This window comes from Choristoneura fumiferana, chromosome Z, assembly GCF_025370935.1.
Source record: "Choristoneura fumiferana chromosome Z, NRCan_CFum_1, whole genome shotgun sequence".
Classification (NCBI taxonomy): domain Eukaryota; kingdom Metazoa; phylum Arthropoda; class Insecta; order Lepidoptera; family Tortricidae; genus Choristoneura; species Choristoneura fumiferana.
In genome coordinates this window covers 10,464,679-10,491,413 of record NC_133472.1, presented here as the reverse complement: position 1 = coordinate 10,491,413, position 26,735 = coordinate 10,464,679, and the positions used below count along the sequence as shown (strand labels likewise).

Below are 26,735 nucleotides of genomic sequence, written 5' to 3'. Positions count from 1 at the left end.
CTACACACCGGTAAGTAGCAGAACAAATATCATAAAATGAACATCCCTAAACGAATTTAATAAAGTTTACAGATATAATACGTGTATATAGACCTATACATAAATTAACTATTTTTAACCGACTTAAAAAACGGAGGAGGTTATTAATTCGCTTGTATTGTTACCTCAGAACTCCGTCATTTATGAAACGATTTGATTTTTTTTTACGTTCGTCTAGGAATTCCTTCAATTAGGTCCCTTAAGCACCAAATTAGGATCTAATGATTTGATCCGAAGGAAATCGAAGGAACTCTTCAAATATTGTAGTGTACCTATAGTAAATTGGATATATTTAGTGCATTTGCATTCGTGAATTTGCTCTTGAAAATCATCATTTGGTGAAGTGGAACTGATGATAAAGACCACAGTTGACCATCGGAGTTACTACTAAATAACAAGTATTTCACGGGTTAAATTCGATTACTTTAACACAGTTGCTAAGCAATTTATGCTCCTCGTAATGCATTTATGGTAAAACGGGTAGTGAAGCACCAGGACTCCTCAATAATGAACGTCTCTGCATCGGAGAAAGCAATCTTTTGTAAAAGGTGACCAGCAGTTGACATTAATCATTAAACTATTGTATCTTGAGACTATTTACACTAAAAATCGTGAAAAAAAAAATAAAAAAAATTAACCGAGTACAAAAACCATGAAAATAAATTTCTACCAGTCTGAAGTCGATGCCCCAGCACGAGCCAGCAGGAGTGATTGAAGCCCAATATATAGTGAGTAGGTGCTGAGGTAGACGACTTTAGAGGGGTAGAAATTTATTTTCATGGTTATTTGTAGTCGGTTCAATTTTTTGTTTAATTTTTTTTAGGATAAGTAAATACCTAATGTAATCTTAGTTAGCATAGAGTGTAACATTAAAATCACCTTGACCTGAGTTTCCAAAGCTTTGAGAAGAATATTTCTCAAATCTAATGACAATTAAGTAAGATCACGTCTCTATTTATTCCCTACTCCGTAATAACTTTTGCACACGCACTCAGAAATCAATTAGTTCTTTAAATGTACTTTAAAAGCGACATCCATTACGAAATTTGGGAAGCAATGCGGTCAGTTTGTTCTCGACATGACCTACATAGATCCTAGAATGAGTTTTGCTGCACTCGTACACTGCCATCTGAGTTAATAATCGAATTAAAATTAATCCAGTAAAACATGTCTGACTGCCAGAATCCTGCAGTATGGTCAACTATCCACATAGATTTAGGTAGAGTACGACTCTAAAGAGTATAAATTACGAGTACTCGTATGTCGCTGCTTCTTCAAAATAACGTTATAACATAACTTAAAAGTGTACTTTTTACCCGATTGTTAAAAGGAGGGTTATATTTTTCGATCGTGTGTAGGAGTTATGTCTATTTTTTTATGTTCTCTGTACCTAGCTGAAACGGCTGGAATGCAGATATGAAACAGGTCGATTATTTTTTTATATAAATAGCATAATAATACGGATCTGACACGTACTTTCAACTTGTTATCTACCCTACGTAAAAATGTATATACATACCTACCTAAATGGAAAAGTAACACCTAAAGGCAGACGCAAGCTAAGTTGACAACAACTTAAGAAGCATTTCCATCAATAGGGGGATAAATCGATTACGGTTCGATAAAACAGTTAGTTCGTTTTCTTTTAAATTAAATTAAAACGTTTTCCTAAGACGGGGCTTAATGAAGTCGTGATCATAAATCTGCGTGGCGCTTTACTTATCTCCCTCACACAGCAAACGACGGCAACCGAGCGGTTGCGGAACGCGGTAACGATAATGAGGAGCCAGCAAATTGCGAGAAGAAACCATTACCCACTGCGATCCATCCGATATTGGACAAGCGGCGGCCGTGTTAATCTTGTGTTAAGACACAAAACAAACGGAATAGGTATGGAGATAAACAAAGCGCTTCATTATTGCCGCATGAATAAATAAATGTGAAATCGGAGTTTCGAGCGCACATCCATCATTTTTATTATGAAAATGCGCGACAGCCTGCTGTCCGTGACCGTGGGGAAATAAGTGTTATGTATGTTACATGAAACTCGAGGCGATAAAACGTAGGGTCGAAAACAGACCTATCGCCCTAGATATGAATTCTCGATGTCAACTTGAATATTCTCTCTTGAATTTTCCTTTCGAGAATAGTGTCGCGTGTGGGTAGTCAACAGGTGCCAAGAGAAGACGAATATTTTTAAATATTAGATAGGCACGCTCACTAAAAACTTTCCGCATCAGTCCCTCGCCTCTTCACAGACGAAACTACGTTACAGATTTCCCCGGGCATGCATACATTTATCAACGGGCCGTAACCGTGGCAGATAGGCAGGTAAGTACTAAAAAGGAAACTCAGGAGTCAGTCGTGAAATTGTAATGTCACAAAGTGATAGATGTAATCATTTGCTGGATATTGTATGAAGCCTCGCTTTGCCGTGGAACGTGGGGATTGAAGTCGTAAAACGGGTGCGGACGCCTCGCGTGCCCTAGTGCCCTTGTGCCCTTGGCTCGACTGCTCAAAGGGCGGTAACGTCTGATCACATGACGCCGACTAACTCTCCGCCACATTGTCCGGTACACCACGCCACTTCGGTTTCGGTGTCGAGAGAACTTTACTCGCTGCACTGATAGTTTCTTCAGACACGAAATTATATAGCATCCTTATTAAGGTAAGGGTAGATACTAATTCTTGTTTTATGTGAGGAATTCAAATTAAGACTTTTAAGATGACTAGGCACCTGCAGGAATCAATGCATAGGTAATTTCTTTTCCGGCTATGCCTTTTAAGACACGGGTGAATTTTCTAAACATAAAGTAGGTATTTTGAGAGTTTTCTAAATCATTTAAAAGCCACGAGCAGGAAGGAATCAGTAGAGATAAAAAAACAAATTTCAACGATTGAGCTAAATTAGCATTAACTTTACTCAGAAAATTAGGCCACTCAGATAGCGTGTGAATTGCCGTTTGCCAAATCAGTGGTAGGCTTATATAAATCATCATAGCTATACCTCTTAGTGGTATAAATGAAGTGACGCAACGCGACATCCTCTTCGGAGGTAAAATTAACAAACGGTGAAAGTTGACAATGCGGGCCCAAGACAGCCTCCGTCAGAGATGACTCTGTCTCGATTTTCTATCGGTCGTTTAAATGTCAATACCCACTTGAAACCGCGGCTTATGACGAAACACTGAGGGTCCCGTTCGGAATTGCACGTGAATGTGTTGTGACTGCAAGTTACGACCACAAACATCGTACTGATTGAGATTAGGTATTCATATTGGATAAGCGGGTCATGCTCGTCATTGCTCGAGCTTACAAAGATTTGAAAACAACATATTTTTGAACATAACATAGATAAAGTTTTACTGTTAAAAACAAACATAATAAAACATAATTAAACTATAGATAGAAAATTTGGCCTAAATCGCCGTCAATGGATAAGGTGCCCAGATGGCTGTCCGTATTTCCTCGTTGTATAGCGGTACTTATACGCTGTGCGAAATAGTGGCCAGCCCTCTGGTCGCCCGAGGCCTCAATTAGGCGCGTCGACAAATCTTTTTATAGCCGACGCGCACTTGGCCACCTTATAGTATTACTTATTTTTAATTCCAAACTCATAGGACAGAAGGAATATGGAAATGGAATGTCCTTGAGGCGCTAATTACATGGTCTATTATTGAGTAACTTATTACTTGCCTAAGTTTTGTCACGTATAAAAAGAAAATATGTCGCTTTTCATCCAGCACTTACACGTGTAAGGGACGAATGTGTAGCCCGCTATTCGCGATATATGCTACGTTTACTAGGGGCTCTGGTTACATATATTTTGTGTAGAACTTTGGATAGTATAATAAAACAGATTATCTAACCAATCTAAATATGAGACCTATTACCCTCTTTTAAAGTACGCCGTAATTGCGCACTTAATAAACCAATTTGAAGTTACCTCGTGATAAACGCTCTGATATCGTGGATAAAATCTCAGCCTAAACTGAATTAGCTAAACTGAACGATCCCACATATAATGAGGCGAGGGAATCTGCTCTACCGCTTTGTAAAGGGCTCTATTGCTAGAGTAAACACAATGGTGTACTGTTCCGTCAAAACCATTAATATTCATTTCTTCACGTCTAAGGACAGCATTCACTAGAATAGAAAGGTTCTACTTTTTTCTTCTAACTTTAACGTCAGCTGCGACAAAGAACATGTAAAGTCACACCATTAAAATTACGAGGGTGACCTACTGGGCATTCAGTGCTCGCCGATATAGTACCTAATCCAAAGTTCGATTGTGAGGCAGGAAAGAAAATGCACTGTAAAACATTAGCTAACGCCGGCTTTTTTTTTTAAAGGGAAACTGTTTTTAATAGTAGCTTAAAGTATCGCCGCGAAGCGCAGTGCGACCGGCGTAAAGTGTTTTCGACGTTTTTCCACTTTCCTCGCGGGGAGGGCGTCGATCGTTCGAAATGGAGCGGCAACTGCAGAACCGGTATTTTATTCTATTTTACGCAACTAATCGACACATGCAATATCGTTGCCTGAATTCCAAAGCGATTATTAAGTACTTCAGTTACGATTGCAAAAATAAACCTAACCGTAGATACACATGTTTCTAAGTGATACTAAGTTGAAGCGGTGCCTTTAAAGTACTGTATTTTCTAACAGCGGCGCTTTTTATAATGAACAACGTTAGCTGTGTTTAGTTTAATATTATTGGATATGAAAAATCACGAAAGTTTAAAACGTTATATGATTGGATAATTATGAGTTACGTAAACTACATATTAAGACAAGGTGTCAAGTTAAGTGATTTGGCGTTAGCTTATTATGTAGGCAGAGAATGAGTCTCGCAACGATAATCAATTCATATTTATTTTAGAGTTGGATGAGAAACGTATAAACAAGTAATAATTATAAAAAAAACTTACTTTACAGATTTAACTGAAAGTATTTCAGTTAATGATCAAGTTCACACAATTTGGGCTTATGCCGTAATATACCGATTTGTGTGTATTTCATTAAGTAGCGTAGTAAAGGAATCAAAAATGGGTGAAGACCAAAAGGTTGCACACCATAATTGCTATTAACTTTTTTAAATTGTGACACGGAAATTAATCATACATTTGTATGGATAATTTTCGTGTCACAATGGAATTAAAAATAATTTTAACTAGGTACCTGCGTTAAGGTGTGCAACTTTTTGTTCTACACCCTAATGTGTCTTTCTATCAAAATAAAATATTGACGAAATTTATCTATTCCCGAGATTAAACCTGAGGCTCTTTGTTTTTACATTTCAAAGTCAAAGTCATAGTCAAAATATCTTTATTCAATTTAGGCTATAACAAGCACTTATGAATGTCAAAAAAAATCTACCACCGGTTCGGAAAAACCTCTGCTGAGAAGAATCCGGCAAGAAACTCAACGAGGTAGGTATATATTTATTTCTTAAGAAGGAAGGCAGATTGCGAAATTTATACAGAATCCTAATTAGGCTACGCCCGAAAGGCGTGATTAATGGCAAGACCTAACTGTAGCTGAATTTCGGGTTTCAAGCTTAACACAAAAATGTAAACAACAGGGGCTATTGTTATTTATTCCATTACAGGAAACGTTACTGGGTATCTACTTAAAATAACAATACCTCAAATGCTATATTATTGCTCTATGAACTCATATTTTAGTATACATTTTAGCGGGCTAAAATATTAAAATCACCTATAGTGACGTTTTTGTAAGCTTAGTTTATTGCACTCATGTAATAAAAAACTCTGTGTCCAACTATGTAAGATGTTTGCCATCAGTTTTGCGTCATGTGAAGATCAATCGCGTTTCTGTCGGATAATTCAAACGATTGCGTCTACCGGGTGTGGCCTGTAATACGAGCAAATAATTAAAACATAGATCGTACTTGTCAAGCTGAACAACATTAGTTCAGCGACTTTTAAAAATAATGGAGTCTTTATATTTTCCTTTTTTCATACAAATTAAATACTGCTATCTATCGATGTACGCCATCCTAGAACACAACTGACATCGTCTGTCACGCTACAAACATCAAGTATTTTGCGTTACATTGCTTCTTCGAATAAACTTTAAAGTGTAATAAAAATTAAAAAACTAATTATTTTTAAAAATCGCTGAACTAATGTTGTTCATTTTGACGAGTATGATTTATGTTTTAATTATTTGCTCATATTACAGGCCCTGTATAGCTGGAGTCCTAACATAACATCCGCTATAGGTATCCATGGATACCTATCGCTAAGTAGTTAGTACAAAATAACTAAAGCAGTTTTTAATTTAGTTTTACTCGTATGTTTATTTAGGATTATGAGATCAAAATGTACAAACCTTTGCCGATTAAGATATTTATATCTTATAAGTGTTGAATTGTAGTTAACACCACTTCCGTTTTCCACTGGTATAATTTTTCTGATGTTTTCAAAATTCCGTCGGAACCGTAACAAGTAAAGTTGTGAGCTAATGCTGCGTAACAATCCACGAAGAGCTAGAGCCGTGTGCGTGCGCTTGCTGTGACGAACGCTGCGGACACTGCGCCGACCACCACAGCCGACCGCTCGCGACCTGTGCAAAATTATGAAAGTACTTACCTAAGTTTGCTGCATTAGATTAATTTACCTACCTCAATGCTTACACCAACCAATACACAGTCGATCCGAGCTCATCTCTATTTCCTTAATCACACAACGAGTGTCATCCAATTACTTACAAAATGCGCGTTCCAATGGAACCGCACCCTTTATTTGCAATTAAATTAATTGAACGTCGCAAAAGTTTCATTAACGGGGAGAGTCTCACCCGGCTGGAATAACAAAGAAGCACGATGATGACGAGCGGTCCAATATTCCGCGCGACCAGACAAATTACCGGCCCTTAGTATTCCCGCCGCCCGCCGCGAGCAGGGCCACATTACTGCTTGTATATTGGACAGGGCATCATTCATACAACTCTTTGGAGTAATCCATGACCATTTTACTCGTATCGAATACCTAAGCCGTTATGCCTACCTCTGCCTACCTTTATGTAAAATTTGAATTATTTCCATGACTATTCGTTTAAATTTGGAAGATAAATATCGTAATTTATCTCGAACTGCGATCATTTCCTCGTCCTGCATTATCTCGCGGACGGACGGGAAAGGTAGAATTTGGTGCGGCGTATTGAAATTTTCAATGGAGACAACCATCAATTGATTGAAATGCCCAGTATCAAATGAGATTTGAATAGAATTCAAAGAGTAGGTAAGTATTTTATCTTATGTTGATCTTAACCAACATCCGTCAAGGGTTTATCAATATTTTCCCCCGACACCGTCCGCGTGGAATAGTTACTTTGGGAAGTATTCAATTTATTTAGGATACCTATTTTGCCAATAATAGCACATAGAAACTTCTAAGGTTTACTGAAAATAATCTATTTTAAAACATTGCTATAAATATAAACAAATTTTTGTCCAAATGTCAAGTTTCATAAAGAACCATCGATTTATATTCGACAATGACGATCTTCCATATAAACTTTCATCCCCTCACAGGTCGAATTTTCAAAAAAGCTCAAACAAATATCGATTTATTTCTTATGAAGGGCCTAAATACCAAATTTCATCGTTTTATCTTCGACGGCGACGAACTTTCACCATATTAAATTTCATCTCCTATTTCAACCCCTTAAAGCCTTTTTTTCGCAATAAAAGATAGCCTATGTTCTTTCCCAAGGTCTATTCTATCTCTGTACCAAATTTCATCAAAATCGGTTCAGCGGTTTAGGCGTGAAAGCGTAACAGACAGACTAACAGACAGACAGACAGACAGACTTTCATTTATAATATTATAAGTATGGATATGGATGGATTAGTATGGATTTATCAACTTCGAGCTAAGTTTACTGAAAAAGACAGTTCCTGTTACGTTACTTGATTTTCCTTTGTAACGGTTCCAAATAGGTATTTTATATTCTTCGTATTTTGCAAATCCCATAGCAACGCAATCCCTTATTCTGACAGATCTAAGTCTATTTTGCTGTGAGTTTACTGCGAGCTCAGGTGCGACCTTTTTTCGGGGAGTAACTAAGCCCCTCTTAAAACTGTCAGTTTTACAGCAGAACGTGAGTTGCATTTCGTATATTTTGTGCGGGAAATAATAGGATGTAAATATTCCGCAAGGTGGAATCCTTTGCTTTTACTTGTTTATTGAATACTTACAGATATGCCGTTACAAAATGCTTAATGTAGCATAAGTTAATGTTGACTTCAGTTTTCTCACCAATAGAAATGACTAAGCAATTTAGACCTGTCTTTAAACTAAAAATACTTTAAAAAATATAGAATAGCAAATGCCCAAAAAAATATTAAATTGATTTCTATACTGTGAAATGAATGCGAGAGAGAAATGAATAAACAAGTCATTCAAACAAATCGTCACTACTTTAAAAAAGACTCGTACCTCAAAATAGATAATTTTTGAGTGGACTCTATGCACATAATGTCAAGGTTCAATTTTGTTGACATATCGATTTTAGATACGTGATTTTTTCAAAGTAGTGACGAAATGCTATCTACCTATCAGTAAGTAGGCAATAAGAATTAGTTAGAGAACTTTATGTATGGTTGTTGTTTGATTTATGCACGCCTTGCAGGGTATCTTTAAGCGTTTGTGGCCTGCACTAGGTTCTGGCAGGCAACAAGCAGACAACTGAGCCGTTGGTATGAAGAAGAGTAAATTGTATGCTTGAAATTAACTTTTTTTGCATCTTTTCGATGGGATTTTTTTTGCTGTATGTGATCACTTGTCTATGTGACCATTATTATTTGTGATATTTATTTTATTATACCGAAATTACATGGAGATTAAGATTCAAAAGTTCACCTATGGCATGTTACTCAGGTTTGCGATAACAATCTGACGATGGCCTAATCATAAAAATCCTGAAGAAAAAACAATAAAAATAAATGGTTTGTGGGACCGCACAAATATCTGACACAATAAATAGTTTGTGGGACCGCACAAATATCTGACACAATAAATGGTTTGTGGGACCGCACAAATATCTGACACAATAAATGGTTTGTGGGACCGCACAAATATCTGACACAATAAATGGTTTGTGGGACCGCACAAATATCTGACACAATAAATGGTTTGTGGGACCGCACAAATATCAGACAATAAATGGTTTGTAGGACCGCACAAATATCTGACACAATAAATGGTTTGTGGAACCGCACAAATATCTGACACAATAAATGGTTTGTGGGACCGCACAAATATCTGACACAATAAATGGTTTGTGGGACCGCACAAATATCTGACACAATAAATGGTTTGTGGGACCGCACAAATATCTGACACAATAAATGGTTTGTGGGACCGCACAAATATCTGACACAATAAATGGTTTGTGGGACCGCACAAATATCTGACACAATAAATGGTTTGTGGGACCGCACAAATATCTGACACAATAAATGGTTTGTGGGACCGCACAAATATCTGACACAATAAATGGTTTGAGGGACCGCACAAATATCTGACACAATAAAGCGTGCATAAATACTTATCTGATTTCTAGGGCCGGTAGGACATGCCAGATATTTTTGCACGCTCTGCTGTGGCAGATATTAATGCAGGTGACTGTACTTTGTAAATTAGACTAAACTAGTTTATCGTGCAATCGCCCTTAGATTTAGATTTAAATAGGCAGACGAAATATAATTTAAGGCCAATTTAAGATTCGACGCGAAACCGACAATGTAAAAACCAAAGTTTTTATTTAAATAAGTACCATAATATGATTATTTCACAAACGAAATGGTGGGAAAATGCATAACACAAAATGAAAATTACAATATGAATACCTAGGTACATACTTTATTTTGTCGTTACGCTTGCTTTTGCTTATGTATCTATTTTTAATTAGGTATTAAGGTATTAAGGTATTAAGTGTTTGGGACCGACTTATACTTTGAGGTACAATAACGTGATCCCAAAGATTGTAATAATCGCCTCACTTTCGTGTTCTTATTATGTAGCCAAATTTACCTTAAGTGCAGGATAAGGGCCAAAACAAAATTAATGTAAGTAGGTAGTTTCGTCTCTACTATGATTGTTAAGTTTCGGCAGTTTCCCTTGGTGAAAATTATGTTATTGTTTTTTTTAAGTAGTATTGTATTTCCAGAGATTTCCTCTATACACAAAAAAAAACAACTATAAAAAAATCACATCTTTACTGTATAGGTATGTATGTACCTACCTAAAGCATAGTATAGAACAGTATTTTAAAGGTACATATCGGTGATAAGTAAGTACTCGTAGCGAAAATACCGAAAATCTGTGAGAATCCCTTATTAGAGATACTTATGTAGCTCCAAAATAATGTCTACATATAGAACAAGGTTAAGATTAACCTACTTATATCCCAATTAAACCGAATATAGTTAATTCAAGAACATGTTACTGTTGAGCTTTTGATAGTCGATGTTCTTTAGTAGGTCGCCGTGGGTCGTAACAAGCCAGCACCATTAGTAGGTAGGTACATTGTAAATTTTAACAGGCGTAGGCATGCGAAATGCCGCGCTCACGCCCCCCGTGTACTCCGGGTTGCCGTCGTACCAGTAGGTATACCAGTAATTCACTGACTCTAACTAGGATAGCCGCCTATGCAACTAAACCCGTTTGCGAGGCACAGTACAGCGAAATGTGGCAATTGTCTTGCATAACACCCAGTGCGCACTGTACGTACGAAAGGCTATACAAGCAATTAAATCACCAAACTATTATACATTAACCAAAATTAGTTAATACATTTAAATCAATTCGCAATGCTTACTTATTAAATAAAACTTACCTACATAATGTAGGTGCAGATATGGCATGGTTTAATGGATGGAGACGTTAAATGCATTAGTCAAGCACTATTCGGTGCCAGACAATCCTATTAAGGTTTATTCATTTAGAAAGATAAAGTAAACTTTGAACAAAAACATTGATTAGGTACGTCTGGCTTTCTCCGTAAAGATATCATTTTCAAACCCATGTCAAAGGACTTACGAACTTTGATTATATCGGGCTTTGAGTACGTTGGTAAGTAATTACTTAACACTGCAGTATAATTTTTTGAATAAAGCGGAAAATACAAGTTCAAGTCTGTGCCTCCTGTGATCAGTGATGTAACTCGACTGGTACCCTTTTGTGTGTTTTTACTAAGAAATAATCAGAAAAAAATAACGATTTTTTGGGTCTATCTCACGTACCTTTAGGTGCTATAGTTTCGGAGATATTTTTGTGAAAAGTGATACAACTAGCAGAATAAAATCGTGCACATTGATATATATCAAGTTGTAACCCCTTTATGTAATTGCTCTAAAGCTTATTTTCATGCTTTGTGGTATAAGTGAAATTGAATTTATTTTCACATTATATTTTTCGGTATTTTTTTCGGCAATATTGATATATCTACAGTTATACCACTTTTGACCAACTTTTCTAAAACCCGACCAGGGCACAACTCAACATGAGCTACTACCATTGAGAGACAAATTTTATACATTTTTTGTGATAAGTGATACATCTCGTCATGAATCACTTTTCACAAACACATTTTTAAGTGTAAAGGTATACAAATTGAATTATATCTAAAAGTCAAACTATTCCCGTAAAATGTTTATGCAATAACAGTTGTGCTAAGTGATACAAGTGCGAGCATAAAGAGTGTGGTGGGAGTGGCGGGGGTGCGGTGACGCGGGATAGGGGTGCGCGGGACCTGCTCGCCTCAGTGTCGCTGTAAACTGATAAAATTTACTTTACTTTTTGCAAACTAATATAAGTTAGGTAAATTTTATTTGTAACGGGGTACAAAGTCAAAAAAACAATTTTTCAGGGTTTTATGTTTTACTTTACTTTAAGCAACATTGAGCTAGAAACATATTACGCTGAGTGGGTGAGTGAGTGGGTGTGTTTTACAAGTTTATGTATATCATATCAGTTTACACCAAGAGATATTATGAGTGCTCCAGGGGTGCACCATGATATAAGTAAACTTGTATCATCTAACACATATTATTTACTCATATTAGACATTTCAATAGGTACAACTCGCAGATTTTTCGCGATTTTCTTCGAACTTACAATATTTACCGAAAAACGATAAATGCAAGTTTATAGAATATATTTTTATGTATTAAAAAAGAATTTCAATAAATGCTAGCCCCCTTGGCTCACAAACAAGAATTTTTTAAATCTTATTTTCGCTCTCCTGTAAAATGACGATTTTGCACTTGTATCACTTATCACAGGAGGCACAGAAGTAGATTTTGCTGTTTTCTACATAAATCCAAAATCACATAAAAAGCACACAGTTTACACAAAAAGTAAATAACTCCATGAAATTAAGCTATTTATCTGGATACCCATATATGGATACATACCTACTGCCTACCTTACCTACTAATAATAATGCAAGGATAAAAGATTCTTCAAGTTTAAAATATACAATGGTTCTGATGGTAATTAAGTACATACAATACTTAGTTTCGAGACGGTAAGATGAGATGAATACGAGTATATACATCTCTAACTACGTATACACATACATATATATAGTAGAACTAGAGTCAAATTAATCACTTAGAAGGATGGAACATGTCGACAGACATTTAATATACCCGTCAAAGAAATTGACAAATTGATTGTAAAAAGATTACCTATAGCCCGATGTACACGATTTAGTTTCATCGACTGTACCTGTGATGCGTACAACTGTACCAACTAGGAAGGTACTTATGTATACATTATGTAAAGTCTTAGTGACTGAGACTAAGTCGTTTACCAATCTTATACAATTTATGAACTTAAGGACTACTCCAAAACTCGGAACTCGAAGTTCGTATCGTACCGTCCCTCTCACTCTCGTATTAAATAGTATAATTAAGTGTCAGAGGGACCGCACGACACGAACTTCGAGTTTCGGGTTTCGTAGTAGCCCTGCTGGACTTGGGACCATTTTAAAATTATAGGAGGGCGAGCGACGATGAAGCGTGACGAGAAGGCAATCAAAGTTTTCTTTGGTTTTAATAAAAAACTGGCCAAGAGCGTGTCGGACACGCCCGAAATAGGGTTCCGTAGCCATTACGAAAAAATTAAGTAATATTTTTCTAAGGATTTCGTATTTTGTACGGAATATTCCAAGTTTAGGTATATTTTATACCCTAGGCTGCTATTTACTTTTAAACTACTTATAATTCTCAAGAAAACTTCCTTGTAAGTTTGATATATCTCCACCCACCGGTTTAGATTTTAGAGGGGGGGACGCTCGATTTTAAAAACAATTTACACTTTAAAGTTGAATATTTTGCAAACAAATCCCTGAATCGAAAAATTAGCAACCCCCTAATGGTTTTAAAAGACCGGCGTTACTTTGCGGAGGTCCATATCAATAAACTATGGGAGGTACTCTAAAAAAATATTTTTGAATTTTTTATTTTACCGTTTTGGCGGCAGTTTACATATATATTCGTGCAAAATTACAGCTTTCTAGCATTGATAGTCCCTGAGCAAAGCCGCGGACGGACAGACAGACAGACACAGACAGACAGACATGGCGAAACTATAAGAGTTCCGTTTTTGCCATTTTGGCTACGGGATACGGAACCCTAAAAAGGATTCTTTAATATCTCATTCTTCATTTCGTAGTCAATTTGAAGTTAGCATCTCTAGCTATCAGAGCTGCTCCTAACTCTCACAAACGAAAACAATTTTTCTCCGGTCGGTGCCACCGCAGGATTACACGCATTATGCAATAGCCACTACCCAGACGTAACAGGAAAAGCATTTATATTTGCGCAAGCCTTCGACCTCGGGATGTCGCATAGGTAGGTACTCCCGCAAAACTAGTTCCACTCCGGGAATTAGGTAAACGCAAAGTTACAGAGTGTCGCTATAGTCGTGTTTTGGCGGATCACAATTGTACGTTGTACAGCGAATGATGCAGCGGAGTGCGTACAAGCGGACTGCTAACCGGGACAGTAATAGATGGTGCTCAAACTGCCTGAGCCTAGCGGGTGCAGCGTTATTAGTGCAGCGCCTTATGCAACTGTTTCGTGGCGCTACACGGAAGGCGGTGCACTCGGCCATTGAAGCAGCTAGAACTGCATAATGTAAGCAACATATATCTAAACACGCGAGCTCAATTACGAATTGAAGTGTATTTTTGTCATGAACTACTTAATAGTAAGCCAGTAAGTACTTACTTGGGAGACTTCGTGATTCACAGTGTTACAAAATGTTGTATCTATTTAGTAAATTTAAGTACTAACACAAAGTAGAGATATCCATATAATACTCGAAAAAAGTAGGTTGTTGTATGTTTTATTATTACCTACCTTAGTTACCCACTACCCAGCACCCACGTTGCTTGTTGCTTACCTACTTAGAAAATTAAACCCCTTATGTATGTATGTAGGAACGTATTGTACTTAGACTCTTTATTGTACAAAAGAGAAGAAACAAAATACAATTGACAAACTTTGAGATACTTGTATAAAGGCGAACTTATCACTTTAAGAGATCTCTACCAGTCAACCATTGATTGGATGATAGAAGCAATCACTTAGGGACTTTATTCACGAACACTTACATGTATATTATATTAATACTTAGTGTTAATTGTGTTTTATCTATGCCTATGAAAAACAATTCTATTGTCAACGTCACAGACTAACAGAAGCATAAGGGGGTTAGTAGGAACTTACCGTAGCCGTAGATAGTAGGTAAGTACGTCTAGACACACCCTTCCCTTTATTTTATACAACAAAAGTGTCAATTATGAAATAATGACATGATAACTTAATTTAAATAGTGATCACTAATAATGTATTTTATATCCATACCACCAGATTAGTGTGGTGGTTATTGCAAACTTGAAATTTTGTGTTGACTTTTAGTACCTACCCAATACCACTTTACATCACTAATATTCTATCTTGAACATTATAATAAGGCTATCAAGAGGAAGGCCTTGGGCACACAGTAACGTAGTCTAGAAAGGAAGTGCGGCCCGGATCTTGTGCAAGCCAGGCGACAAGTGCGCAAACTAAGGAAACCAGACGCAATTTTCTTTATAGGTACTTCGTTTAACGAGTCGTGTCGTATGCCGACATAGGTCAGGTAGGTCATTGACATTAAGCGTAGCAACAAACAAGTACCTATCTACTATGTATCTATGCACTGCGCGTAAGAGATATTAACTTACTTTATTACCTAGGTTGATATCTATGTCGAGTATAGAAATATTCCGCGCCGGGTCCGGTTTTAGAATAGGACAAACCTATCCAGTGGCGAAGCTACCGGAGGGCTAGACGAGGCAGTGCCCCGGGGCCCCCTAGCTCAGGGGGCCCCTGGCCCCTCGTACTCTGACTTACAAACTATAAAATATAAAATCTGGTGTACGTCGAATTCGGAACACGCATATACGGAACAAACGATTTAGAATAGTTTAGTTGCGGCCCGTTTATTTTGCCCCAGGGCCTTTGGTTGCCTAGCTACGCCACTGGACCTGTCTTTTCCTTTTGGGTGTCATAAAAGTCGACTAAAGCACCTGACATGAGGGTGGGCAGCAAGCAGCGCTTTCTATTGTTTAATTGAATGAACTCTGTAGTCCAGCACTGCATTGCGGAGGGCAACAAGAAACCATCACACTATTTACCCAAGAAAGTCTTCATCAAGGTTCACTACTGATTCTCACCTAACGAGCACGACCATTATGTTAGTATAGAATAGTAGATTGTACAACAAGAGCATAAAGCGAGCCATTTTACCCAAGACGTTTGTTTTACACTGCTTTTCACTTAGATTGCGAGGAAATGAAATAGCAACAGTGGAAACAATAATTCACTTTTATGTACCTACCTTTTATTTTTTATGCATTATTATAATAATTGTATTTTTTAAAATTTTACTGATTTATGGCTTGACTGATTATCAGTTTTATATAAATTAAAAACTATTTAAAAAATACGTACAAACTTTTTTGTTTGTGGCTGTTGACACCTGATTACCTTGGTCTTAAATTGGTCTTGGACGAAGATTTTATTTTATGCACTAGAGCATAAAAAGTCATTTTATATCGCCTTAATAGGTACAGCATAAAAACGAACTTTACGACCATGAGAAGTGAAAATATGTTTTTCTCAAACATGACATATTTCAATATTGACGTTGTGTTACAAATAATAGGCTGAGAGAGAAGTATCGCGCTGCAGGCGCTGTGACTCGCCTGCCTGCGCGTGGTCACTCTAGCGGCGTGCAAAGAGATTTCATACAACCTTGCAGGCCGCTGGCCGGCAATGCGACCGTCTTTTGTTTCAAAGCGCGCTCTACGACACGCACCGCGGCCCACGCCCAGCAACACCGCCCGCAGCCGCCCGCGCGACAAGCGCGCACACAACAAGCGAGCGTCAGCGCATGCAAGCGCGCACACAACAAGGCAGGCGTCCCGCCAGCTTAATGTTTGAGAAAAAGCACTTTACATGCCTCGGCAGGGACCTGGGGTTGTCGGCCTCTACAGTAATGTATACTATTCTCAAACATGACATGAAATATTGACGTTGTGTTACAAATAATAGGCCGAGAAGCATCGTGCTGCAGGCGCTGCGGCTCGGCTACCGCACCGGCGCGCGGACACTCTAGCCAACTCATAAGCTTAATATTACTAGCGTAAATAGACTAACAGTGGTGCGAGTGAGAAACCGATCCTTACGGCATAAGCTATGTATGGGAAAGAGATAAAATCAAAATGACAGCGTGACCCGTTTTGAATCAGTTCGCCTCCTTTAGCCTCCTGTCAAAATTTTCGTCGTATTGTTTTGTGTTTTTTTCTGCAATCCTTTCGATTTTTTGCATAAAGGGACAGGTAAATATGACTGTACAAGTACCATTTTCATAGCTCTTATTTTGATAGAATGTATTCTCAAATTTACTTATTAATATGCTAATACGAAGCGGTAAACGAGTCTTTTTCATGAATATGGCTTGATTTCTAATAATTATGTGTTAAATAAAAATATATTGTAGCACTACGGCGTAGTGTGAATATTTTTTATCGATACTTATATCGATATTCTTTCAATAAAGTTTTGTCAATTTAGCGATAATTTTCATACGTTTCATTCGAGTGATTTTTAATATTGAGATAATAATTGGACTTTTGTGCCACGCTAACTAAAAATACTTTAAGTGTTAATTAAAGCTAAGTAGGTAGGTACGTATCTTGTTTGTTTTTTATTCATGCTCGTAGCTTACTATTTACACTCTCGACATACGAATATAGGTACCTAACTGGCTAGTGTAAAGTTAACGACATGACATGACATGAGTGGGAGTGACAGATATTGGCTGGCATTTTTTTTTATTTAGAAATGTTTATGAAGTTTCTAGTAGGTACCTACTTTACTGCAACAGCCCTTAAGATTTATTTGTACTGTGTACCTTACCTATATGACGATACCGGATATACGGGGATACCGGGGATACGGTACCTATGGTTATCGACAACTCATATTTAGCAGTGCGGGCAACTCTAAAACTCACACAGACATTTACAAATTTACACAGACAGACGGGCCCATCTCACTTTCGGTCACGCTGTCAAGCAAGGTCTGTTCGTCTAAGTAATATTAGGTTTATGAGCCAACTTTAACCAAATCCACGAAATTGTATGAAGATGACAAGCTATAATATGCACTGATCCCTCCATACTGTTCGTACCTACGACTATCAGTGTTCGACTTTAGTTTACACTGAACTGGGTACCTATTTGGTTTGTGGAATATATACCTACTGACCTACATAGCAACTTTCCTACCATCTGTCAGACATTTAACAAAACGGGTTAAGACCACTCTTATTTTAGTTTGATCATGAATGATTATTTTATCATACGAAAATTAAATGTAAGACTCAGGTAAATATGGGGTCTTTAATTTTTTCATCGTGATTTTTCTCTTAAAATGACTTCTTTACTTTCGTCTACGCTCCTAGATATTTTACAACTCTCAAGTTCAAAAATAAAATGTAAGTAGAAAAGGAGGCAATTCGTGCAAATGTGAATGAATTTTAATTTTCCATTAACTTGTTTTACGTTCAGTTTTGATTTAAAAATCTTACTGCTTACTGTATAATTTGTATGGTTGGCAAAAAATATTTATTATACCTACATTTCCTGTGCCAGGACTCGCTTTCCAGAGTATCCCGCTATTTTACTATTAAATAAAAACCAAATAAATTTAAATGATCACCTGAATTTGTGCGAGTAAATTGAAGCGCGTTGCGTTGCGTTGAGGTCCTATTGGGAGTTTTTTTATGCATTACTTGCCATCCGACCTGGCTTCGTACGGGTATCACAAAAAAAAGCTGAATAAAGGCCTAAAATCAAAGGTTTTTTCACATTCTTTTGCTAAATTATGTACTACTAAGCCAGGGCGCTGCAATAGTTACCTAAGAGTAAATGCATTACTCTTAAAACCGTGAAAAACTGTCTGACTTCCGCAAACCGCATCAAAATCCGTTGCGTACTTTAAAAGATCTAAGTGGTCATGCATATAGACAGCAGGAAGTGACTTTATTTTATACTATGTAAGAAAAAAGAGGAAAAAAACTATTTTAGACACCAAACTTTATTAGTGTTACTTTTATTTCCGTTTACTTTGATATACTGCTTGGAACACTTACAGGAACTTCCTGGTAATCCATTTTTATTCAGATCAAACTCCTCTTAGAATGTATTGATTGAGTAGAAGTACTCATTTGGAACTCAAACGTTAAGTGTACATCCCCGTTAACATGCATATAATTTCTGAAGATTTGAAGTTTGAACGACAAGCCAAGGCCGTGAAGTTTTAGAGAAAGGTTGTAAATAAAATAAGCTAGTATAATGTCCTCGTATAATTTTATATTTTTATATATAAAAATCAAATGCGCTCGTTCATCCTTCCTCTCACTATAAATACATTAAACTATCCGTTCCTCACAATACAGCAAATATTCAGAAAATAGCATTGCCTAATTACGATATTTAGCTAGCATTATAACTATGCAGAATTCAATTATCATAAGCTTTATAATACATCGTGACATACATCTTGGATACACAGTAATCCATTACTCGTTAACATAGATTGTAAAATGTATGGAGTCTATCTGAGATAAAGAGTTTTCAGTATACAATACATATTTTACACAATCATTAATTAATTATCTATTTTTGCTATAATTTCATATACTTAATGGCTGAATCTGAATCATATGAAAGCAAAAGAGTACCCACTAAGTATTATAATAAGTACGAAAAGAACCTTAATTCATAAAAGCTGGCACAATAAAGAGCTAGATGAGTTACACATCATTAATATTAACATTACACTATTAATCTGCCATACGGCACACATGAAAATATGTATGTCATATAAACAACAATATACATAATAAATATAATCATGGAATGTTATTATGATTTCCTCTTTTTGTTCATATATGGCGTGCGCCATAACAACAATCGGAATAGAAAGGACACGATACAAAAATAATGCTAAAATTCTCCATTACGATAAATTATAGCAAAAATACTTGTTTACTATATAGGCCACAAAATAATTAGAGTGGTTGCGTTAACCGCGCGTCGTAAAGTGCCCGCGAGCCGCCCTCGCCGCCGCCCGCCCGACTGCCGCTGCTGCCAGCCACTGCCTCTCATCTGCGCCAAAACATCATTCATTATAGATTAACACAGTCATACTGCCGCACTCAAGACATAGTCAATTCAATTGTTATTGGTAACGATTTTCTATACAAAAATAAGGAAATTGGATTAAGATTCTTGTGGGCAGTGCTAGTATGGTTCGTATGCAAGCGCTACTTTTCGCGTACATTTCCTACACCCGAAAAGAACATTTCTCTGAAGGCACGTGATACGTAGTATCTAAGCTGAACAACAAATGACGAAACCATCCTATGCATGTGATTCGTACAGTCAGTAACAAAACTATACATATGTTTGAAGTGCCAAATTATGTATGTATACGGGACTTTATTATCTGGACATTGGGTCGTGTATACATATGTTTTGCACTTTTGCTGTATTTATATCTTCGTTGCTGACTTTACAAAGAGCTGTGCTAATTAAGCGAAATCAATAAGGGACCTAAATTCTATCCCCCTTTAAGTACAATTGGACGCTGTTATGCAATAGTGTGTCAACCTTGACTGATTGTGACATACAATGTCAACCCTTAGAAAATAATTTTAACAGTTGACATTGTATTGCAGAATAATAATAATAATTATTATAATCTTTATTCATTTAAAGTTAACATTTTACAGTATAATGTGGGGGCCGCCTAGTAAGCGTTTGTACACCTGTGTCAGGAGGACTCGCTCTTCCCGATGTACATTTCGTTTACCCTTAATGATAAAATAGTTATTTGTGATACGAGGTTGGCAAGTAAGGTTTTACAAACGAGTTGACGAGTGATAAGCCCGAGCCATAAAAATGACCGTGGGTTGACTCAGTATTGCAAAACAGCGTCTACTTATGATTGGGACAGCTTAGAACGTCAATTGCGTCCTCGCAACGGGTTGTCTAGCATTACCGCTCGTTAGCAATAGTACTTGGGCGACCGAGCTTTGCTCTGTCTAAAACTCGTTAATAAGCGTTTTCCCAGAGATAAGACCAAGCTAGATCGATTTGTCATCCCCGAAATCCCCTACATACCAAATTTCATCGAAACCGTTGGAGCCGTTTCCGAGATTCTAATTATATATACAAGAATTGCTCGTTTAAAGGTATTAGATAGATACGCATAGCATATATAGGTTCTTTTAAATTTATTGACACAGTACGTTTCAGACAAGGCAAGGCACTGTACAGAAATAATATTGTTTCGGTGTAATATATATAATACGTGGTTTAAATTCAGCGTTTATTCTGCAGCTTTTTTCGTCATTATATTCTCCAAATATATTTTTTTACTGAGAACGCTGAGTCTAGTTCGATCGAAGTTGTTGCGACTTGTCGTTCTCAATATAGCGAAATTCGACCAGAGTGGTCAAAGCGCTCTATAATTCAACGGACGGTGCTGCCATCCTACTAATACTATAAATGTGAAAGTTTGTGAGTGAGTGAGTGAGTATGTTTGTTACTTCTTCACTCTGAAACGGCCATTTGGATGAAATTAGGCAAAAAGTTATTTTATAACCTGCATTAAAACAGGATACTTTTTATCCCGATATTCCGACGGGATAGGGGTAAAATCTCTAAATAACAACCGCTGGGCTTAGAGTAATGAAATTTGGTATGTAGGTAGCTGGATGTCTGGAATAACACAAGGCTACTTTTTATCCCGATGTTCACACGGGATAGGGATAAAATCACGAAATAACAACCGCTGAGTATGAGTTATGAAATTTGGTATGTAGGTAGCGGGACGTCTGGAAAAACACATAAGCTACTTTTTATCCCGATGTTCCCACGGGATAGGGATAAAATCTCGAACTAATAACCGCTGAGCTCAGAGTCATGAAATTTGGCATGGGTGTTTTAATTTAACGCCAATGAAAACCACGATGAATTTTAGGGAATTCCAACGAGAATTTAATAAAATCCCGGAATTTCAATTCAACTGCTGTATCTAATGATCTACGCGTGCGAAGCCGCGGGTAAACGCTAGTTTATAATATGAAATTCGGAACTGAAAGATGGTCGTGCACACAGACCTGAAATTTTGCGAGCTAAAAGCTCGAGGCGTAAACGTACATGGGTAAAAACCATAAATTTTCCAAACTTATGCCCGCTCGGGGCAGATTTTGTATGAAAAGCAACGATTGTTTGTTCTCGAGCCGTGGGTGTTTAATATGTATTTAAGTATGTATCTATCTACTTAGTATGTTTATACGTTGCCTAGTACCCCTAACAAAGCTTTGCTTACTTTGGGACTAGGTAATTGGCGTCAATTAATTATAAATAATTAATAATTATTTATTTACTATTAGCACGGCTATCACGCTGCTAATGTAGTCTATATTTGAAAGCGTGTGGGATAGGTGGTTGTTGTACAGGTCAATTCACAAAAGCTGGCTCGAATGGGTTGAAGTCAGATTCTTTTATTAAGCTGTGGTGGCCTAGTGGTTTGACCTGTCGCCTCTCAAGCAGAGGATCATGGGTTCAAACCCTGGCTCGCACCTTTGAGTTTTTCGAAATCCATGTTCGAAAATACATTTAAAATTTACCACGAGCGTTGCGGTGAAGGAACACATCGTGAGTAAACCTTCACAAACCTGCGAATCAATTCAATGACCATAGGGCTGGCCTGGCTCTTACCTCGGTCAACGTATTGGCTTTGCCATACGAGAAAACGCAGCCAGCCTTATGCCCACCCTGCCCAATAGCAACGACTTGGGTGATATTTGTAAATATAGATTTTTAGGATTAGAGTAAGTTAGTTTTAGTTTATTATTTTTTTATTCCTGTTAATTATTGTACATATTATTTGTTTGTTTATAAATAAAAACCATTCAATGGTGTGTGTGAAGTTTTCAATCCGCATTGGCCGCACTGGGTCCGCGTGGGGTCGGCCCAAGCCCTCTCACTCTGAGAGGAGGCCTGTGTGATGTCGTATAGGTGTTTGTACGTACGACTAATGCGCGGCGTCCGCGTAGAGCGTGGTGGCGATATACGTGGTGGGGACGAACCCCTCCTCGCGCGTGTGGTGGCGGCGCACGCGCGTCCAGCCGTCGCCCGCGTCCGTCTCGAGCACCAGCAGCCGCTCGCCGCACTCCATGCGCATCGTGGAACCCGTGCCGTTCGCTACAAACATAATAAACATGCAAGGTTTTACCACGAAAACAAATAGGGTAAAGACTGCAAAGAGTACCGCCAAAATTGCAGAAATGTGTAAACGCGACCTTAGTCTACATAGTTTTGGAACTTTGGCCGCATCGTTCTCTTTGCAATCTACCCCACTAATATTATAAATACTTTTCTAATGTTATATTTTTAATAGCTTGTAAGTCTGTTTATTTGTAATCTCATCACGTCTAAACAGCTGAACCGATTTAGTTGAAATTCGGTATACAGATAGTTTGAGTCCCGGGGAAGGACATAGGATGGTTTTTATTCCGGAAAATGGTTCCCGCGGAATAGCGATAAACGAATTCTCCGCAGGCTTGAGTCGCAGGCAACAGGCTAGTGCGACATAAAACGGTAAAAAAAACGGTAGCATCCTATCCTACTAATCCTATTCGATAAATATTATTAGAAATTTTTGATGATGTTTGGATATTGGTTACTGAACTTGTTGCCTGACTTTGGTATAGATATTTTAAATCACATACTTACCGACCCCAGTCAACAAGAATGCCCGGTCAGCTAGCAATTTACATTATCGCCGACGCCGATCAGAACGTTCTGGCCGGCCGGCGTATGTATGATAAGGGGCCAATCATAAAGTACGTCACACCAAACTTTTATCATTTACAGACGTCCTCCTTGTGACACCTATTACTATGAAGGGAGCGCCAAAGTTCGCATACACTTCGTTAATCATACTTCGTTTGTCATAATTGTTTTTATTTTTTCCTACTGAAACCTTACTTTTCTGAATTTTTTAAATGGTCATCCTATAGAAAACTATAGGGGTTAGGTTAGATATGTTTTAAAACAATTCTGAACAATTATTGCATTCAGAGAAAAAAAAGTGATGGCAAACAATCGTTCTGACAAACATTACGTTTGGACTTCGAATAAGTATGCGTACCAATATGGACCCGTGTGCCGTAATTTATGGATGACCCGTACGAACTCAGCTTCTATTCTGTTTTTACAGAACATAACAGAAGCGGTACGCCTCTGGCCGGTAAGATACGGCCTTGAAACAGACCAAACTACTGTTAATTAAGATAAACACCGACTAACCTTCAAACGGATATAACGCTTTACAGTAACCAAGCGGCTGCAGGTCCGGCTCGTAATAGTAATCGTCCGACTCGTGGTCATCGTTGTGGTCGTGGTCGCCGTTGGTGTGGTCGGTGTGCGCGGCGGCGAGCTCCCCGCCGAGCCCCGACTCGGGCGAGCCGCCGGCCGCGCGGCCGCCCGTGCCGCAGGTCGAGCCGCCGCCCGCGCCCGCGCCCGTGCCCGTCGACACAGACGACTCGGACGCGGAGCGAGAGAGGGAGCCGCTGTTAGAACCGATGCTGAAAACAATTCATACGGTCTTATGGCTTAGGAAGTATGCCGAAGTGGAAGAACTAGTGGCGAATTCATTAATAGGACGGAAAAAGGCAGTGCAGTTTCGAACTTTTTTGTAAATGAGAGATCATTCTCTTACAAAATCTTTATCTCACCAGGACTCTTACCACAAACGTTACAAGTACTACAATTTCACATAATTGTCACTTTTTCTATGAGAAAGTGGACAATTATATCGATTGGTAGCACTTGTAATTTTTACAGGTACAGTTGGTCAGGATGATACATATAATATAACAACGATTCGGTAATCTTCACTATCGCCGATCATTTTAACAACTACTTGGACACAGTAAATTAAATTAGAGCAGTTTTTCTAAGCCCAAAAAAGTTAATGGAGTCTTTAAGCTACATTATTCCTGATATTTCTCTGGCTATCTCGAATTTTCCAGTAAAAATATACATTCCTATACATATTTAACTTTTGCCTTTCATATATTAAACATATATCAATCATTAGTATCACAATGAGTAAATTATAGCCCATACAAATAATTCATTGCTACTATAAACGTCGAATTGTTCCATAACCGGAAACATTAGAACATTCGCTTGTTAATATACAAATTACAGGCCAAACATTTGCAACATTAATTAGGCTGCAGAGCGTTACAAAATTAAACATGCGTGGGTTGCGTAATAGGTAGTGGGCCATTCTAACTAAACATGGATTTTTAACAGGGTTCAAAAATAGAAGGCATTCTATTTTCATCATTTCAGTGATGTGTTTTCATGGATATTTCTTATTAGCTGTTACCCGCGACTCCGTCCGCGCAGTATCGCTATCCCGCGGGAACTATGCTATTTTCCGGGATAAAACTATACTATGTCCTTCCCCGGGACTCAAAATATCTATATACCGAATTTCATTTAAATTGGTCGGCGGCTTAGACGTGTCGAAAATACAAACTGAAACATAGATGCACAGAAAAACCAGAAAAAGAGAGAAGCGCTGGGAATCGAACCCTCCTCAGCATTCCGTGCTGCGTGCTATACCGCTATACCACCACTAGACAGGAGTACAGGCACAAATTTCTCCTATGCACCACATATCTCAGCTGGTTTGTTTCTTATTTAGTCAGTTAAGCAGCGACACTAACTGCGGTTTCTAAAATTTTCATCGATTTCCCCTTATATACACCTATTGCTCACCTTGTAATTTTTTCTTTGTGTATCTGTTTTCTGTATCGCTTACTATGTCTGGTGTACAATAAAGAGTCTTTGTATTGTATTGTATTGTATACACCATACTATAAGACACCATATTGTACTTCTACTGAAAAACCGCTGACTTTTTGTCTCCAAAGGCAAAGGCAAGTTATATACTATCAGCGCTTTCGGAAATACCATCATTGCACCCATATAAGCTCATGTCAGTTTCTATTAGCATGAACATGAAAAACAGGGTCGGTATTTCCATGTCAGTATTATTCGGCCCGGTAAAGAGTGTCACCTGTCAAAACGAACGAGTCAAAGACACAAATTCTTTTTAATGTTTTTTATTCTGGACTATGGAAAATCCCGTAACCGACCGGACTGTCGTAATTTGGCGGCAAAGAAAACTCTTTCATTTTTTAAATTAATTGATGCTACTTAAAAATCAGTTTTCTTTTTCTGTCAATTAGAGAGGTTATTCCTATCGATAAAAAAAGTTTCAGTCGTTTCTAAATTTTTCATCCATTCCCCATAATAAAATAAAAATTATAATACCTGGTTGCCTGCGCGGGAGGTGCCCCGTTGGTCCGCGCGACCGGGTTAACGGGCGGCGCGCACACTTGACTGTTCGCTTCGGCAAGCAACTCCTCAAACTTGCGGAGCTGAGAACGTAACTTCTTCAGTTTGTCGCAGCACTCATTTAGTTGGCCTGCGAATTGGGAACGGGATGATTGTTGAAGTCTTAAGCTAGACTTTCAACCAGAGCGACTCCGGCTTTAGTAAAGCAATGACAGTGACAGAGCGGTAGTATTATATTTATATGGAGCCAGCCTGTTGCCCGCGACTCCGTCCGCGGGGATAAAAACTATTTTATGGCCTTCCCCGGGACACAAAATATCTATATACCGAATTTCATCTAAATCGGTTCGGCGGTTTAAACTGAGTAACAAACCTCCAAACATTAAAACATCGAAACATCTTGACAAACTTTCACATTTATAATATTAGTAAGATATTCTCAGCGGCACAATATTTGGCCCACCATTCATACAATATAACCGATTCTGCATACATTTGAGTTCCATTTAGCTGCTCAGTATAGTATGAAAGAACATTCGAGCGTAGCATCACTATCACTGCACTCATCAGAAGTCCAGCTATAGGGTATTAAACACATCAAGAGAATACTTGTCTTTTCTATGGCCGAAAGTAATCGATGTGGGCATTGCATC

General features: G+C 37.9%; 2 protein-coding genes across 4 annotated transcripts in view; both read right to left on the bottom strand.

The window, feature by feature from the left end:
• LOC141426693 (nose resistant to fluoxetine protein 6-like) overlaps positions 1 to 6,627 on the bottom strand; it is a 60,091-nt gene extending 53,464 nt beyond the window's left edge. Inside the window, exon 1 of the mRNA XM_074085807.1 lies at positions 6,394 to 6,627. The gene's annotated coding sequence lies outside the window, so the exon portion shown is untranslated. The remainder of the gene's footprint in view (positions 1 to 6,393) is intronic.
• A 12,353-nt stretch (positions 6,628 to 18,980) lies between these two features.
• Cip4 (formin-binding protein 1-like Cip4) overlaps positions 18,981 to 26,735 on the bottom strand; it is a 66,025-nt gene continuing 58,270 nt past the window's right edge. For all 3 annotated transcript variants that reach the window (XM_074085756.1, XM_074085766.1, XM_074085775.1), the window contains 4 exons: positions 26,059 to 26,212; positions 24,016 to 24,293; positions 22,737 to 22,908; positions 18,981 to 19,800 (listed from right to left, as the gene is read on the bottom strand). In XM_074085756.1, the coding sequence (XP_073941857.1) occupies positions 22,739 to 22,908; positions 24,016 to 24,293; positions 26,059 to 26,212 (602 nt within the window). In that variant the 3' untranslated portion in view covers positions 18,981 to 19,800; positions 22,737 to 22,738. The remainder of the gene's footprint in view (positions 19,801 to 22,736; positions 22,909 to 24,015; positions 24,294 to 26,058; positions 26,213 to 26,735) is intronic.